The sequence below is a fragment of the Oenanthe melanoleuca genome, chromosome 21 (genome assembly GCF_029582105.1).
Source record: "Oenanthe melanoleuca isolate GR-GAL-2019-014 chromosome 21, OMel1.0, whole genome shotgun sequence".
In the NCBI taxonomy this organism is placed as follows: domain Eukaryota; kingdom Metazoa; phylum Chordata; class Aves; order Passeriformes; family Muscicapidae; genus Oenanthe; species Oenanthe melanoleuca.
This window is the reverse complement of record NC_079354.1, coordinates 4,489,740-4,508,513: the sequence shown is the minus strand read 5'-3', so window position 1 is coordinate 4,508,513 and position 18,774 is coordinate 4,489,740. Positions and strand designations below refer to the sequence as shown.

General features: G+C 47.4%; 1 protein-coding gene across 4 annotated transcripts in view; it reads left to right on the top strand.

Annotated features, from left to right (window-relative positions):
- Positions 1-633: 633 nt before the first annotated feature.
- The window catches only part of PRDM16 (PR/SET domain 16), a 291,040-nt gene continuing 272,899 nt past the window's right edge, over positions 634-18,774 (top strand). For 3 of the 4 annotated variants that reach the window (XM_056508027.1, XM_056508026.1, XM_056508028.1), the window contains exon 1: positions 634-858. In XM_056508027.1, the coding sequence (XP_056364002.1) occupies positions 822-858 (37 nt within the window). In that variant the 5' untranslated portion in view covers positions 634-821. The remainder of the gene's footprint in view (positions 859-18,774) is intronic. The other variant, XM_056508029.1, reaches the window with a different exon arrangement.

The following is an 18,774-nucleotide window of genomic DNA, read 5'->3' as shown; positions in this document are numbered from 1 at the left end:
ACAAAACAAACCCGAGCGGGGATGAGGAGCGAAGCTGCGGAACGATGGAAAAATTCTGGTAGAAACGCGAGAAATACCGACAAAACACAACAGCGCAAGTTCTGTTATTTTATAAGTTATTATTTTTTCAAGTTAAGCAACCCCCCCCCCCCCTACCCGAGCCGAATGGGGAGAAGAAAGAAAAAAAAAAAAAAAAAAAAAAAAAGTAAAAAAATAAAAGGAAGAAAATAAAGACAGACACTGGTTGAAAAGTTACGTAAATAAACATTTTTCAGATTAAAAAACAAAAGCATGTCCAAACTAGGAACGTTTACAAGATGAAAACTGCTAACAAACTTTCTCTACAGCATTGCTATTTAGCAGTAATAATAATAATAATATAATAATAATAATAATAATCACCTCTTTATAGGATGGCACCTTGATCCTTAAATATTGTCCAGTGTGTAAGGTCAGTGTGCGGAGGGTTAGGAGCGGAGAGGGCTGATTTTTCTTAAAGGGGCAGATCAGGGGAAGGCTGTGATGGTGCCGGCAGAAAGGAGGGGGCAGAGATAAGTGGTCTGAGGAAGAGGATAGGACAAAAAAAAAAAAAAAAAAAAAAAAAAAAAAAAAAAAAAAAAAGGAAAAAAAAAAAAAAAGACCAAACCAGCCCGATGATGATGAATACATTGGAAAGTTTTTTTGGCCCTGGTGAGGGTGTCAGATTGAATGCTCTGTGCGCATGTGCGAAGGTGTCCAAACTGACAATGCTGGGGAGATGAAGATAGTGTGTAGCTGCTTCTGGGCTCAAGGAGGAGGAGAGGAATCCACACGCCGACACGATGAGATCCAAGGCGAGGGCGAGAAAACTGCCCAAAAGTAGGTCCTTTCTCTCCCTTCTTCCGCGTCCCGGCGGCGGGGCCGGGGGCTCGGAGCGGGGCCGGGGGCTGCGCGGGGCTGAGCCCCTCTCGCCCTCCCCGCGGCCGCAGCCCCGCCGCTCGCCCGCCCCTGGGCGCGGGTCGCCCCGCGCTGCCCCGCGCCGCTCCGCGCTGCCCCGCGCCGCTCCGCGCTCCACGGGCCCGCGGGGCCGGGGGAGAAAAGCGAAAGTTAGCTGGAAGTTGACGAAAGGGGATAGCGAGCAACTTTTTTTTTTTTTTTTTTTTTTTTTTTTTTTTTTTTTTATTGAGTCGTTCCAAGTCTTGTGAAATAATATTCCCGGGATCTGAAATATAGTGGGCGCTAGAGGTCTGCGTTTGGCATCTGCCGGCGGGAGCCGAGAGACGGAGCGCTGGAGAGAGGGGGGAGAGAGACAGGCAGAGACGGCGGGGGGGGAGTGGGAGAAACCCTTCTGGTCTCGGGAACAATTATCGAGGAGAGGGAAGGAAGAGAATTTGTAGCAAAAAATGGATCCGCTCTCAGTGAGGGGCTTTGGAGTCGCAGGTCCAGAGGGAAGATTCTGAAGGCAGCTCGGGTGTCCCAGCTGGGGGTTAAGAAGGTCTGGGGGAGGGGAGTGTGGGGGAGTGTCTTTAATTTTTAATTTTTTAAAATTTACTTGGGGGTGGAATTGCAGCTCGTAAGTCTCGCGCAGCTTTTTCCCTCCGTCTTCCAGCGGACCCTCTCCCGTTCGTTCTTTCTTTCGAGTCGTTTTTAGACTGGATTTTCCGAGGAGGAGAGAGTGTGGCTTTTGTAGGGAAGAGCGGGTCCTCTCTGCCCCCGCTCCCGCAGAGTCCCGCTGCAGAGGCTCGGGACGGCTCCTCGGTGATTCCCTGTTAGGTTCCGGTGGCAGCGCAGGATCCCGGAGCCCGAGCAGCCTGTCATTATTATTATTATTATTATTATTATTATTATTATTATTATTATTATTATTATTATTATTATTATTATTATTTAGTTTCTGTTTCGCTCTGCCTCTGTGCGAAATATCTGGAGCTGCACAAGTTCCAGCGCAGTCCGTGCCCCGCTGGAAACTGCTCGTAGCGCTCGGAGGAGGCTCGGGCGAGCAGCTCCGCTTCCCTCGCGTGGTTTCCACGGGGGGATCTGGGGCCGCTCAGAGGGAGCGTGGGGCGGGGGATCCCCCCCAGGTGATGGGGGGCAGCTCCCCCCTGCAAACCCCTGCGGGGTTCAGCTTCTCCCCGCGGCTGCCGCAGCTCCCGCACGTGGGTCCGAGGTCGGTTTTGTCAGTCAAGTTCGTCATTCCGGAGCCTCTCACCCGCCAAGGTCAGCGGGCTGCGCTGGTGCCGCCCCCCGGGATGAGCCGCAGTCGCCCCTTCCCGGGGAGGACACCCCACTTCCAGGGGGGACCCCTCTCCGAGCGCAGCCAGCTCTCCTCACAAAGTCGCTTTGTCGCCGGGTTTGTCGCCGGGGTTGTCCCCGAGCTCCGGCCGCCGCTCCTGTTTTGCGGCCGCAGGCCCCGGCGTGTGCCTTGTGTCGCGACATTTTCCATCGCGCTCCACGAATGTCCCCCTGTCCCCAAAGCGTGTCCGTGTGTCCTCCGAACACCTCCCTGGGCTCTGCGGGCACCAGCGCTGCTCAGGGCAGGATGGGTCACTCTTTAGTCAGCATTGTCACCCCATCGCTGGGGCGTTATTCGGGAAGTTCTTTAAATTAATCCAGGGATTTTATTTTACTCTATTTTATTTTTTCAATAAACATTCGTTTTAAGGGTCTCTGTTCAAATAACAACTTTTCTGAAAAGTCGTCACTTATTGTTTTCGATTGTTAAAGCGAGGAATGATTTTCAGAGAGTTCTCTTGGCTGGAGAAGCAAAGTTCAATGATTAAATAAGGCGGAATATTTCACTTTTACTTTTATTTTCCTTTTTTATTTTTTAATTTTTTTTTAAATTTTTCCCTCCCCTCTCCTCTTTCTTTTTACTTCTTGAAAAGGCCTCGAATTTTTTTACAGATGTGCCCCGGCGGGTTCAGTGCGGGTTTTTACAGATGTGTCCGCGGTGGGTGCGATGCGGATCCGGCCGCGTTTGAGCGCGGGTGGGACCCTCCACGCTCCCCCTGTGAGCTCTCAGCGAGCTCCTGCACTTAAGGGCTAAAAGATTTTCGGTTCCTGAGTATTTCAAGAGCTCGGGGAAGAGCCGGGAGCCCCGCGGCCGGGAGCGAGCCCTTCCCGGCGGCCGGAGCTGCGGCCGCGGCCCCGCGAACGCGCCTGGAAGCGCCTGCTCGGAGGCTGAGCCCTGATTAAAATCAGGTGTTTAATACAATACAAGGCCCAACGGTTTACGGGGTTTCAGCCGAGGATTTTTTAGGGATCACGGTTCAAAACAGTAGTCCGGAGCTAAGGTTTCAATATCCCAGGAGTATTTATTTGCCAAACAGATTAAACACGGACACGAGTGTGGGATCCCGCTGTATTTTCCCCGGCGAGGTAGCGACAGCTCCTCTCACTCTCGGGACCCCGCAGTCCCTTCCCAGCTCGTCCTCCGGGGTGCTCCAGCCCCGGGGAAAGCCCGCACGGCCCCGGAGCGCGGCCGCCGAGCCGTGCGGGGCTTTAAAAACACGCTGTGCTGCAGAATTTCATTTCATTGGACAATATTTTAAGCAGATGTGAGGCTCCGCTGGGAATTCGACAATATTACCTGCCTGGGAAAGGGGGCGAAGGCGTGTGCGCTGGGGTGGGAGCGGAATTCTCGGCGGTTCCAGTGCCGCTCACACCGGGAGAGCGGCAGGTACCGGGGCAGCGGAGCTGAGCCCCAGCCGGGAATGGCTCCCGCTCGCTTTGCGGCTCCCGGCCGGGCTGGCAGCTTTTAGAAAGGGCTGTAAATCAAAAGACGAGGCTCGCTCGGGGTGCGGGGAGGCGCAGCAGCCCCGCGGGTACCGGCGCCCAGGTGAGCGCTGCCCCCGCAGGGCCGGGCTGTGCCTCCCGCAGCCCCGAAGGGGATCAGGGCACGGGCAGGTAGAAGGCCACGCCGTGCCCCCGGCTCCGAGGGCCTCGTCCTCCCGCCAGAAAATAAAACCTGGGTGAGTGGGGAGAAGGTTCTGCAGCAGCCGGGGGTCCCGCTGCTGCTGGCAGACAGAGGATGCAGAGAAGGCGAATAGCACAGGAGTTGGGCGCTGCACGCTGAAAGCGAATTCGTTTCCTTTCGAAATCCCTGAATTTCAGTGTACAAATACAGCACCAAGTTACACACGGCTGGGCAGAATAGGCTCTTAAATAATTGTTCGTGCAGGCAAACGCTGGCTGATATTTCTGCAGCCCCGTTTGCTTTTCACTGTTAGGAATGGGACCGAGGCACACTTTGGGGCCGGAGTTTTCAGGCAGCGCTGGGGCATCCTCCGGCCAGGCTGGATTGGCAGGAAAATGGTTGTGAATCCAACCCTGCCGTGCCCGGCACCGATTCCTCGTTTTCAGGCTTCTCCTTCGAGGAGAGAACACACTTCCCGTTCAGTGATACTTTACTAATTTGATTTTAATTAAGGCTGATGAGACAGCGAAGGGAAAAGAGAGAGGGAGAGGAGCGAACGCTGGAGCGCCGGGAAGTGGCGTTTGTGCTCCCGCAGGCGCTTCCAAAGCTGCAGCGCACGGAGGAGGGAAATTTATGGCGCTTTCGGGCTTTTAGATTTTTCCCCATCTCCAAAGCTCTCCCTCTGCCCTGTCCCTACCCAGATCCCGGGCAGCGGAGGGAGGCAGCGCTGTGCCCTGCCCTCGGTGCCCGGGATGTCCCCAAAGCTCTCCCGAGCGGCGGGAGCCCCTCGCAGGTGCCACCGCCGGGTCCCCGCCGCGCCTGGGTCCCCCCGTCCTGCCCCGGATCTGTTCAATTAGGCAATTAGGGATGCTGGGCAGGGAAGGGGGGAGTTGATCCGCTAATTAAGGTGATGCGTAATTAGCGCTTCAACAAAAATCGCCGAGGAGTTGAGATCACTTTACTCTTAATTTTTTTTTTTTCTTTCCGCCCTAAATTCTACAAATATAACGTATCATTTCCCCCACTCGTCCCGCGTGGGTTATTTGGGAAAAAGCACAGAGGGAACAACTGCAGGGCACGTCCTCTCCTTGGCCTGGGCAGGAACTTGGCAAGCGGGGGCACCGAGCTGGGGCTTTGGCGAGGGGCACTGGCTGCTCTCGGCCGCGAGCAGCAGCTCCGAGGTGCCAAAATGCTGCAGGGTCGGGGTTTGGGGTCCGGCCCTCGCTCCCGGCAGCGCTCGTGGGTGTCCGAGCAGCTCGGATGAAGTGCGTGTGATGTCCATCCACGCGTGTTCACAGCACGCGGCACTGGCGTCTCTGCACGGAAATATAAGTTTATAAAGTGCGTCAGAGAAGGACAGGTTATCCCAATTTCGCCGAATTCCCGATTTCACTGAATTCCCGTTTCCTGTAAAACCTCCGGTGTCTGAGCAGAGGCGTTTGTCTGTCGGGCTGGCAGCGCACATACAAAGGTCTTACAACACGCAATAAAATCACAGCTACTGTATGGTGACGAACCAGAATGTCCAGTGCAGAAATCGGACTGAATCTGTATTTGGAAAAAACTTCCTCGAACACCTAAACCCGCTTTATTTTTAGGCTTTGCACTGGGACTGCTGTGCGAGCTCAGGGATAGCAGAGCAGGTCTTTAATGAGCTGGGAGGATAAAAATAAAACCAACATTTTCCTGCTATTGAAAATACGCGGGGAGGACACTGAGGTCGGGAAATGCCCTTCTGACCAGCGGGATCAGAGCCGGGCTGGGAAGGGGCGGCCGGGATGGAGCGCAGCGCACCTGAAGCGCGCACGATCCCGGCAAAAGGCAAGGCAGGAGCTTGTGTTTCACCCGGCGGCAGCGCTGTAACTCATCGTGCCGCTCGCTGGAGCGATACCCCGGCTCCTCGGCATCGCCCGGCCCCGCTGCGCCGGTTCCACCTGCGGGCTCCGACCCCGCAATCTGAGAGGATGCACGGGAATCTCCCGTGCCGCGGGGAAACCGCCCCGCCAGGCGCGGCTGCGCTCAGGGCTCGCAAAAGCAGCCGGAGATTCTCGCAAGGAAAGGCCCTGTTGAGTGAGAAGTGTTATTATTGTGATTATGGCTATGATTATTACGGCTTATGTGTTTTATAAAAGCTCCGTGCTATTTAATACGGTGCTTTAAAGACAAAGGCATGAGAAGTTTGCAAACATGAGGGAGGTGAGGCTTAGGAGCCACCTGGATGGTGGGAATGAGTTGTTATCCTCCGGCAGCGCTGGGGAAGGGAGGAGGTGTGTGCAGTGACTTGTGCAGGAGCCCTGCCCGCTCCTGGTGACAGGACCAGGAGGAGAATCCGCATTTTTCAGAGCTGCTTTTACCCTTCTAACTGTAAAATTTACATTTTCCCTGTTTACCATTATTCCCCCCTCTCTTGTTGAATTAAAACTTCTGCTGTGTGAAATGGTTTAATGGAAGAAAAACCTGCATTTCCAGCCCAGACCCATTCTGTGGCCCAGGGCTGATGGCACCTGGGACTGTTTGTGCCCTCCGTGGACCAGGACAAGCTCGGGCTTTGTTTCCACGACTTGCTGCCTCTCCCCTGTTACTGGAAGTGTTTATTTTCTTCCCCAGTTAGAGATTATTTAAATGACAAACTCGTGTGACTCCAAACGCTAAAGGGAAACATCCAAATCTTGGCTGAGCAATGATTTTCTCATGAGTATTTCCCAAAAGATATCGTTCATCCCAGGGGGGTGAGAGCCCAGCACATCAAGAAATCATGTCCACAGTGTCTGTCTGTCTGCAGCTGGGGATGGACTCATCTAAGGAGATGTGCAAACACATTTGTTCCACTCTGGGTAACAGCCTGTTGATATGGCATCCCCCCAAAAACTCCTGCTGGGCTTTCTGACCTTAATTTTTTTTTCAATTTTTTTTTCAATTTTTTTTTTTTTTTTTTTTTTTTTTTTTTTTTTCTGGAGGAATTTCAGGTCAGGGATGTTAGAGTGGAAAAGATCTACGACCTTATTATTTCTTTTATTTTCCTAATGGATTTTTATGCATCAGCGCTAGCTCCTCATGGCTGTTTATTTTCATTTTTATTGCAGTTGGGTTTGTGTTGTGCAGCATCCAAACCTGTAATGGGGTGTCCCTGTCCCAAGCAGGATTTCTTCCTCCTCTTCCTTCCCTGAGTGATGGCACCTTCTTTGCTCATAAACATGAAATAGGACTTTCATCCCTGCACTAAGTGTGCATCATGCTTCTGAGTGCTCCTACCCTGAATAAGGAGATTTTTTATCTTTAGGTTTGTTTTTTTGTTTTTCTGTAATTGGGAAGAAATAGACCTGCAGCAAGGTGTGTCTTGGTGGATAGGTTTGGAAAATGAACTCCTTTTCCATGGATTTAAGTGCTTCTCTGTGCAGTTTTGCAGGACAGTGGGAGGAAGGAAAGTTTCTGTTCAGAAGGTGACTGTACCTCCATCATGTGCTCTAAAAGAGGTGTTTTACCCAAATTTATAAAAAAAAAAGTTAATAAAGTGAGCTTTTCTGTACCACTGAACCCACTTTTGTGCTGCAAACGAGGCCACTGGTCCTCTTGGGGAGACATTTGCCAGGTGAAAATGGACTGAGACAGCCAAATTATTTCCAGTAGGCCACAGAATAATGCTCCCATCATGGTAAATCTTGCTGTGTGCTGAGCTGGTGTGGAAAGACTTTGTCTTCTCTTCACCATTCCCTTTTTGTAATTATATTAGGGACAAGAGTGGGGCTGGCTGCACCTCAGCCCTCCCCAAACAGGGGCTGCACAGGCACTGGGGGTGAAGTGTCAGCCCAAGCAAAACCAGGTGCTGATTTATTTTTGCCTCCATAGTTTTACATCTTTCAGGTGTTTTGCTTTAAGGTCCAGTTTGGGAGGTGGTGGATTTTTTTATTTTTTTTGGGGTTTGGTTTTTTTTTTTTATTATTATTTTTTTACTGCTCTGTTGTTCTTGGCTTGGGAATTCTCCCAGCAGAGCCCTGAGACACAATGGCCTGGCCTCAGCTATTGGGATCAATTTAGCCATCATTACCAGATAACACTGTCAGCCCGTTTGAGATCCATATTTGTTTAATAGTTAATGTTCTGGACAAAATACAGAGAGGTGGGGAGAAGTCAAACTGCCCTGAATGCTCTGCTTATTTTATATCCACTATAACTATTTTTGTCCATGAAAATTGGCTTAATTATATCAATGGAATGTTTCTTTTTCAATTCTGTAGGCAATTAGTCCATCTTGCTGGCTGCAATTTATTTTAATAAAAAAATAAACCAGTGGCGTGTTCAGTTCCTCATCCCCTGGGGACAAATGCGATTGGTGTGTTTAATTTCATTAACTACAATGCGGCCTACTGGAAAAATGTATAAAATCAGCTTTATACAGCTTAAACACTGGCATTTGAAACAAATCATTACTGCATTAGCTGTCACCCTGGTAATTCTAGAATCCAAGACAAAAATATTATAGCTGTTTTTATAACCCTCTGCAAATACACTGTTAAAATAATTTGTAATCATTTTTTAAACATGGCCTGATGTTTTCAGTTAAAATATCTTATCACCACCAGAGAAGGTTGGCTATTCATTATCACATGGAGGATTTTATTGAATGATTCATGGGTTGCTTCCCCAGCAGAAAATCCCCTCCTGTCTGCCTGAAGCTCCCTGGTTTAGAGATGGACTCTCAGCACTTTTGAATCAAATTTATGTTGCTCCAGTTGTAATTCCACTTTCAGGAGGGCAAGTGCAGGGAGCAGCTTTATCAGCAGGGCAGATGAGGAATATTCAAAAATTCAGCATCACTTCCACCACCACCTCCCCTCCCTCAGCTTTTCCTTCCATGAGTCCCAGTGGGGAGCACCCCAAACCAGCTCTGGGTGTTCCTGTGGGCCCTGAGGTGGGAGGGAAGAGCTGAGGCTGTGCCCATCCCACTCTGAGCTCCCAAAATCAGCCCTCAGTCCTCATTCCACGAGGCTCAGGCCAGCACATCCCATCTGGAGCCAAATCCTCAACACACACATCCTGCCACTCTGGTTCACACTGTACCCCCCTCACCCCAGCAGGGTATTTTTCAGATACCACAAAACTGCTCTTTTTGATTTTAAAATTAAAATTTTCCCTGTGTAAGAACACCCAGGGCTGGTTTAAGAGATGTGTAACCCTAAGGCTGGGCACAGCACCCCTGCCTGATCCTGAGCTTAAACCGGTAAAACTCAGGATTTCTTTTTGAAATGAGAGACCAGATCCCCAACTCATGTAAATCAGCATCAACATCAATGAACCTAATTTTCACCAGCTGAGGACACGGCCCCAGAGATTTGTGTGCATGTGCATAATAAAATGTACAAATATGGGTCTAGAACTGCTTGAAGGGGCTTCACTTCCAGTGTCTGCAGATCAATATCTGATGCAGAAATGCAGTTTGGCTCGGGCTGCTTTTTCTCCTTAACTTAAGGAATGATCAATTCTATAACCTCAGCATTTTTTAGACAGATTGCTATTTTCTGAAGTGGCAAGGACTTCCTTTCCAGGGGAGTAATCCACAGAGGATGGGCCACACTGGACATGAGCCATCTGCTCCCTTGCACGCACTCAGCTTTATTTATTTCTTCTCCCTTCCCCTGCTGTCATAACCAGTAGTTCATTTTCTTTCCCTATCTTTAACTTTACAGCAGCGGCACCTTGTTGGAAGTGATACCAATTTATTGTTTTATTGGTGTGGCAGGGATGGGAAAAAAAATCAGCTTTATTTCCTACTCGGTATGAAATCACTTCAGGGGGAATAAAGAAGCTCTGGGCAGTTTCTCTCCTGGCTCTGGAGGGCACAGAGTGGTGCCAGTGGCTGTGGAGAGGTGGGATTGGGATCACAGCTCCCTCTTGGCTGCCTGGGCTCTGTGGAGTGTCAGGGGAACTGTAGGAGGAGGGAGAAAAAAGAGATTTTTCCATCGTTGCCACAGAGCAGCTTTACCTGAGTTTAGGACCAGCTCCAGGGCTGTGTTAGCAGAAGTGTTTCTCCTCTTTCTTTGGGGTCAGGATTTGTTGGCTGGGAAGAAATGCAGGAAGTTTGACCCAAAGTTTTGCTCTGAGCATGGAAAGGTGCAGAATGGAGCAGGGGTGGAGTGGGGGCAGCTCCTGTTATTACAACAAAACCAACTTGGAGCCTGCTGAAACAACATTACCTGCTCCAGGATGCAGGACAAGCAGGAATTTGGCGTTTCACTGAGCTGACAAAGTAACTTTCCCAGCTTAAAAAAATAATTTCCCCTCAGCTGCTCCATCTGTGAAATGGGAGGGATGCACTCACTGTGATTTCTGGACCAGCAGTGTCTCATTAATCACCTTTGTGCTGGTCCAGCTCCCACCAAGTCCTTGGGATGATTTTGTTGAATTTGCTGCACCAGATTTTTCCCTTTTTTAAAAACAAGTTTCATATTTGGCTTAAAATCCTTCATTCCATCTCAGGCACTAATAAAAAAAAGCTTTTGTTTACTTGTAGTCTGGCATTTTCTTTGCTTTCAGGACAGTGTTTAGTGTTTCTTATTTCGTGGCAAATGGACCTTTTGGGCTCAATCATGTAAATGAATTTTTAAATGGCTGTGCTGCGAGTTCATGTAGTATAAAATCACTCCACCATTTATTTTTTCTGTTTATAGAAAAGGACTGGTTTCATTTTATACTTTATGGCCTCAATGTGAAATAAAGAACCTGCACAACTTGCGAGCGATCATATATTTTATTTCAGAATTATCACATAGGGATAAAATAAATTTCAATCCCTACATGGCACAATAGGCAGATTTAAAAGGAGTTGATACCTCGTGGAGAACTTTGAAAAGCCCTTTGCTCAGCAACAGTTCTGCTCATGTGTCCCATATAGGAGAATAAAACCAGATCTGGGTTACTTTGGGAGTTCTTAAACGTTTCCTGCTAGAATTCCTGGCAAGTCTTTATCCAGGGAAAGTTCAGGACAGAATTTGGTCCTTTGTCCTCTGTTCCTGATAGTGTTTATTAGGGAGGGATTTTCTCAGGTGAGCCTGCAGGAAATCCAAGTTACCTGCACTGCTCAAGGATTTACCTGAGGAGCTACTGATGCTCCCTCAAACATCCAGACATTCCTGGTTTTCCACATTTGGGCAGTGGAGACCTTTTAGGTGATTCTAGTGCTTCCTGAAATAATGAATTGTCTGGGGTTTAGGATTATTTATATAAAAAATGGGTGCACCTGTGGAGCTGCTCCCAGCAGCAGGTGGATGATGCAGATGTTCCACGTTCCCCAGTGTGTTTCTCATTTCCTCTCCTAACTCACTCTTGGCTTTTTAAAGTCCCATTTCACCGTTTTGAGGTGGCTTTGGGTGTCTCCAAGGTTGGTGTCACCATCCCCAGCAAAGCCAGAGGGTTTCTCCCATGGCCTGGAGTTGATTCCCTAAATATTGATTTGTGGAACAGCAGTGTCTGTGGCAGTAGATCAGCCTAACACCCATCTATAAATCTATTTTTACCCAATGGACAGTAACCAATTATTTATTATTATTATTATCAAACAGGTTATTTATTATTATTATTATTATTATTATTATTATTATTATTATTATTATTATTATTATTATTATTATTATTGTTGTTATTATTATTATTATTATTATTATTATTATTATTATTATTATTATTAAGTATCGTGGTTTAGCAGTTTGGGAAATAAGTCTGAAGCCCTGCTGCAGAATTAATTCCACTCAGCACCTCCCTGGTGTTCCTGTGGCTGTGATATCCAGGGGGTTTGAGTTCCATTTGTGTGATATTTGTGTTATATTTGTGTTATATTTGTATCATATTTGTGTTATATTTGTATCATAGTTGTGTTATATTTGTATTATATTTGTGTTATATTTGTGTTGTGTTTGTGTTACATTTGTGTTACATTTGTGTCACATTTGTGTTATATTTGTGTTTTATTTGTGTTGTATTTGTGTTACATTTGTGTTGTATTTGTGTTACATTTGTGTTATATTTGTGTTATATTTGTGTTATTTTAGGGAATTTGGTTTTTCAGGTCAGGGATCAGGACCTGCAGGCTGGGCTGAGGTTCTGGTGGGTCAGTGGCTCAACCCCAACCCCACACCTGCAGAAAAACTCAGAGAAATGGCCCTGCCCACCCTCCCTGCCTGAGAATTCCTGGTTATTTAGTGCAGAATCCAGAGCTTTGGCAAATGAGGTGGGGAAAGTGAAATTTGGGAGATTCCTGGAGCCCAGCTTTGGTCTGAGCCCTCTTTTCTCCCCCTGTGAAAATCCCAAGGGGCAAATTGAGGCTTGTGCCCAGCTCAGCAGCAGGAACTGGGAATCCCAGGATGGAATTTTGCCTTTCCCTCTGTTCAACTCTTCTTGAGGGAACCTTCCCCAAGGCTGGGCTCACCACCAAAATCTCACTGCTGGGAGCCCCAAACCTGCTGAGGGCCCTGGTGGATCCTGTGTTCTTCCCAAGGACTTTGGAGCAGGCCCTGGAATATTTGGGTGTTTCCATACAAAGAGTTTTTCCTTCTGTCTGAGCCCCTGTGTAGCTCTGGTTAATGATTAACCATAAAGGGGCTGGGGTAAGATGGATTTATCTCCATGGAAAAAAAAAAAGAGCCCTGACTTTGTCTCTACTTCTAAAGTTCTTCTGGTGTGATTTGGCTTTTAAATATTTGTAAATGTGCTTGTTGGTTTGGTTTGTTTCTTTATTATTATTATTATTATTATTATTATTATTATTATTATTATTATTATTATTATTATTATTAATCTGCAATTTGTAGAGTTCTGTGCCTGATTCTTTTCAAATCTCCCAGAGCAATGTGTGTTTCAGCCCCCTCAGAATCCCAGGGTAGGTGTGATGATCCCATTCTGAGGCAATGTTTTGGTAATTGAAGAGACAATCTGGAGGATTTCCACATCAATATATAAATTTTATCTCTCTATTTCTAGTTATAACTCTGCAAGGAGTTTTATTCTTGTTTACAGTTTTCCTTTTTAATTCTTTCAACAACATGGCATATTTAAAATGAGAAAAAGCCCCCAAAACAGCCCAGCACCAACCTGATGATGCATCTATGCAGAGGTTAAATATTGGCAGAGTGGCCTTTTAGATCCTTGTGCCTCAGTGCTTGCATTAGAACAAAAAAAACCCCAACAACCAGCACTCTTGAAAAATTACTGAATTCTCCTTGCAGTGTCGGGTTCCAAGATAATGATGTGTCTGTGTGTGAAAATATTAAATTGCAATAACATGCAGAGTGAGTGGCTTTCTGAATGGGGTATTCAGTTCACAGCTTGGACTATACATAAAGCTAGTGAGTGACAGAATACAAATGGTGTCATAAAACATCAGGGGAATTTAGAGCCAGCCTCAATCTTTTTGATCTATATTCTATCTGTGGAGCTCTCCCCATCTATCTTTAGTTAATGAAACAGTTAAACAGATTTAATTATTTATCACTGTTTAATGTCAGGAGTTATCAAAACAGATTATGCTTCCCCCCTCCCCACTTCAAGGTATTAGAAGGGCTCTCAATGTCTTCACCTAAGTCTGGGATGTTTCCTGTGCACAGACAGAGCTTTAAAACAGGTTTTTAAATGTTTTTAAGCCCCAATTGTTTGGTGACAGCAGTTGCTGAGTTTCCTTGCCTGAGAACAACTTTGTTCCTGCAACTTGGCTTGTTTCTTGCACAAACTGCTTTTATTATTCCCAGCAAACAGAGAAATGAGAATTCTGTTTCACTGGAGATGAGGAGTGGAGCAGAATGGAAGGGTGGGAGTGACCCACCTCTGACAGGGCCCAAAACTGCAAAACCACCCAAATCACTGCTAAACCTTCTGTGTTCTCCCTCTGCACCCCAAAACCAGCCCCAGCAGCTTTAGAGAGCTCTGCTAACCACGGTGTCTGAGTGCTCTTGTGGCTCCCCTTGCCCACCTCTGCCACGTGTGGGTGTGTTTGAAATATTAATAATAAACAGAATTTCTGATCCCAGCCCCCTTTGGAGTGCTCATACCTGTGGGTCTGTGTTTCCTAGGAGGAAATTTCAGCCTTGCCACCCCCCCAGGAGGACACCAGGCTCCTGTCCCTGCCAGAGGTGTTGACTGTCCCCTCCTGAGCCCGGGCTGAGCTGCTAACAGCCCCTGTTTGTTCCTGACCCTCCTCTGCTCGTTCCAGGCTTTGGGATCCCCCCCAGCCCGACCACCTGGGTCTCCTCTATTGGCAGCTCTGATAAGAAATCATTCTTCTCCACCCAGGCTCTCCCTTTCCCCGCGGTTTTAAGTTGCTCCCCAGCCCCGACAGACTAGCCTCGTTCAAAGGGAAGCCTGGAGGAGGCTGCGGGTCCCACCCAGGGCCAGGGGTCCATTACCAGAGGACTGGATCCTGTTGGGATCTCCAGGGAGGCTCCCAGCAGACAGAGTGTGGCATTGTGAGCTCAAAGGGCAGGGGGATAAAGGAATCCAGCCTGGCTTCTCCCTGACAAAGAGACCTCAATACTTTTGTTCAGCAGAAAATGGAATAAGTGCTGCTGGGTTTGCTCCCAAAGCCAGGGCAGCTTCACGCCCAGGGGGCTCTGGGCTGCCAGGGGAGAGGACTGTGCACGTGAAATGAGATTAAAAGGCCTCTCTGTGCCAGCACCTGGAAGATTTTGGGCACTGCCACAAGAATGAAAGGTGCCAGCCCAGTGTAGCCCCCCTGAGCTGCAGGAGAGCCCAGCCCTGGAAACCCAACCCTGGCTGTGCCAGCTCCCTTCAGGCTGTCCTGTGGCTGCAGGTTCTGCAGGGAAGAGCCACTCCTGGCAGCCAAGTGATGCCCTCCATCCTTTGGTGACCTGCCCTAAACCCTTCCAGCTGCAGAGAACTGCCTGGGCTGTGGGACCCCACTGGGTTTGGGCTGTGAGAGGAGGTTTTGTGTGGTAGACATCAGTGGGAAGGTGTGAGCTGAATTTGGAATCATCTACACATCTAAACCTGCTGCTTGAAATGTGAGTTGGGGCACTCAGATCAAAGTGAAACAAGAATGGTTGGGGTTGGAAAGGACCTTAAAGATTTTCTAGTTCCAAATCCTTGACAAGGGCAGGGACACTTTCCACCATCCCAGGGTGCTCCAGCTCCATCCTTGGACACCTCCAGGGATCCAGGAACATCCACAGCTTCTCTGGACACCCTGTGCCAGGTCCCACCTCCCTCACAGGCAACAATTCTTTCTGTATATAGAACACAAATTTCCTCTCTTTTGGTTCAAAAATGATACTTTTAATTTTCCTCGATGCCTGGACCTCCCAGTGGAAACATTTCCCTCACTGCAGCTTTTGCAGTGGAGTTTTCCTGTGTCACAAGAACATCATTTATAACACCCCAGATGTCTCAACGGGAGGAAAATCGGGATGTCATATTAAAAATATTGTTAAATTATTGATTATTATTTAGCCCAGCCTTCAGATGTGATGGAGTGGTGGCTGAAATGCCCTGATTGCTGTGGGGTGGGAGGGATGTGAGATGGGGCAGATTTCATTTGGGAAGTACAGCCCTGGCTGACATGTTCTGATGCTCCCATGGATTTTTGCTGCTGCTACCAGGTGATAATTCCTAAAATATTTGAGCAAAAGGTTGCCCCAAATAGGATATTTCATTATTTTTAGGTCTTAACCACACAGAGCTGTGTCCCAGGGCAAACTCCTGGAAGGAGAAGGAAGGGGACAGATGATGCATCTCTAAAGGGGAACAGAGAGAACATCTAAAATCTGGTTTGTTTTGTTTTTTTTTTCTGAATGAATTTATCTCCACAATTATTGCAGGAGCAGCTTCTGGCAAAAGGAGTTGTTGGGAGCCAAGTGCTGGAATTTTGCACCATGGGATAAGCAGCAAGTGTGTGACTGGCTCTGCAGGAGGGGACAGGTGGGGTGGGGCAGCTTCCAGCTGTAAAAGGCAAAACTCTTCATAAGGAAAATGAACTTTAAGAGTCGTTTTGCAGTTGCAAGAAAAGCCCAGGTTCTATTTCTGTACCTTGACATAAACACCATAAAAATCCATAAAAATATAAATTAGAATTAAAATGACTGAGTGGCTAAAGTGAGATCTTTCACACTTTGCTGGCAACAAATCCATCTTTTTTTTTTTTTTTTTTTCAAAATGTATTCTTCTTTTCCTTAGCACGTATCACAGAAAATAACTGTTAAAATGTTAATTGCTTTAATTCCAGCCATCACTGATTTTGAGGCATTATTTATCCCTTGCTAAACTCCAAACCTATTCAGCTGTGCAAACTTTTATAAAGAGGGAAAAACAAATTTATGAAAAGACAAAATGGTCTTACTAAGGACTTAAAATTCAGACATTTATTTCTTGTTTATCTCCTTCAAAGAAGGAGCAGGAACGATTTTGGTGTTCCCACATTGGGAGAGGGAAGGAGCTGGAAGTGCTGCTGAGGGATTTTTGTTAAAAAAGCCACAACCCCCCTAAAACCCAGCACTGCAGTGACCCAAAGGGATGCCCTGCACTTTCCTGGATAAAATCAGGAAAACCAAAGCCAGGTGAAGCCAGGGAAGGTTTCCTGGGAGAGGAGTGCTGCTGATTCCCATGTCAGGCTGGATGTGCTGTGGTTTGGGGGGCAGGCTGCTCTTTGCTCAGAGGTTGAGATTTATCACCTTGGAGTCCTTTTCCAGCCTTAATGATCCCATGATTTAATTGTTCTTGGAGTGGCACAGCTCCTCTCCCTCCATCCCTGGAGCCCCGTGGGCTCAGCCCATCCTCGTCATTCCACAGGGACCCACTTCCCAATTTCCCCCTTTGGTGCCAGAGCACTGTGCCAGTGATTCCCAGCACACATTTGCTGTAGGATGAACAATTTTGGATAATCTGGGGGAGTCTGAGCCCTCAGCACTCACCAAAACTTCAGGAGTTTCCCCCTTCACTTGTGGTGTGAGTTTCCCCTTTGATTAAACAAATGATTCTTTGCCTAATTTGTCTATGTTGGCTATTATTTTTTTTTTTTTATGAAACATGCACTTAATTAAGTGAGAGAAATACAGAAACATGTTTATTCTCGAGATTTATGCGAAAAATGAGAACCCCACTGAAATTTCCAGTAGTGAAGCAATTAAGTAATGGAATTCCACAGTATAAACATGGTATAATTCAACTATAAAACCGATGTCTAAGTAATGTTAATGAGCTGACTTGAAGCTACAAAGGCTCAAAAAGTTCAGTCACAGATGAAAATGGAATTTGTTCTCAATTATAAGTGAAAGAAAGTTGGTTTGAATGAGGGATAGGCTCCAGCTGGAACCCCAGATAACTTCCCCACGGTTTGGGCTGACAGCTTGCAGAATTTGCAGTGGGTTGTTTCAATCTTTGTCACAGTAGCTACTGAAATATTCCATTTTTTGCATTGCTACACAGATCTGAGAGCCACAACTCAGGGCTTGTGTCTGTGGGAAGCAGCTCAGAGCAGACTGATGCTGCAGCAAAGCTCCAGCTTGAAAACTGACAGAATGTGGGGGCTCATTTCTTGAACTTGAACTTCCAGTTTGTGTTGAAATTTGGCAAATGCTGGGGCAAACCTTGTAGCTGGCATGTCTAATCCCTGTTTTCTGCAGAATCATCCCCTCCCAGCCAGGGGATCATCAGGATGAAATGAATGAGGGCTCTCAGTGGCACCTTCCTAGAAGGGAGTTTTACTTGCTCCGTGTTTCCTTCCCTGCTAATCCTGACCTGCCTTTTTTTCCCCTCCTAAATTCCTATCTATTTCGGTAAATCCCTTTTTCCAGAGCATTAATGAAGCAGTTTGCTGTGGGGGTGTGTGCACAGAGCTCAGGGTCACTGCCAGCCCCAGCCCTGCTGCTCCAGTGGTTTTGGCCATGTCCCGGGGGCTTCCCCTGCTCCCCACTCCCCATTTTCTTTTCTTCTCCTATTCCACTTCAGAATGTTGTTTCTGTCACCTTCTCAGCCCAGTAAATAGCACGCTGAAGATTTATGGGGTTTAAACTTTTAATGCCATAACAGGTTTTATATATTTTTCACGGCATTATTCAGACGTGTGATGTTATGGTTTAGCTCAAGTTCTGGTGCAATTGCTGCGAGCAGCTCCTTCCTTGTGGGCAGTTCCTCTGTGCCAAACTCTTGTTTGCACTTGCTCCAGAGGAGGAGGGAAGGAATGTTCCATAAATGTTGCACGGGATTAAAGGATGGAGACTCAGAGCCTGGAGGAAGCACCAACCACAGTTTGCCTTTGAGAAGTGCCTGTGTTTCTTCTCCTTCCTTCTCCTTCTTCTCCTTCTTCTCCTTCCTTCTCCTTCTTCCTCTTCTCCTTCTTCTCCTTCCTTCTCCTTCTTCTCCTTTCTTCTCCTTCTTCTCCTTCTTCCTCTTCTCCTTCTTCTCCTTTCTTCTCCTTCTTCTCCTTCTTCTCCTTCTTCTCCTTTCTTCTCCTTCCTTCTCCTTCTTCTCCTTCTTCCTTCTCCTTCTTCTCCTTCTCCTTTCTTCTCCTTCTTCTCCTTCCTTCTCCTTTCTTCTCCTTCTCCTTCTTCTCCTTCCTTCTCCTTCTTTCTCTTTCTTTCTTCTTCCTTTTACTTCCTTCTCCTTCCTTCTCCTTCCTTCTCCTTCCTTCTCCTTTTTTCTTTTTTTTCCTACTCCCTTCTTCTCTTTCCCTTTCCTTCCTTCTCTTCCTACTCCTTCCTACTCTCCTTCTCCTTCCTTCTCTTTCCTTCTCTTTCCTTCTCTTTCCTTTTTCTTCCTTCTCCTTCCTTCTCTTTCCTTCTCCCTCCTTCTCCCTCCTTCTCCTTCCTTCTCCCTCCTTCTCCCAGGCTTTCCCAGCCCAGGTGGGGTGTGGGGTGATGCTGTGGATGGCTGGGGAAGCAAAGGCC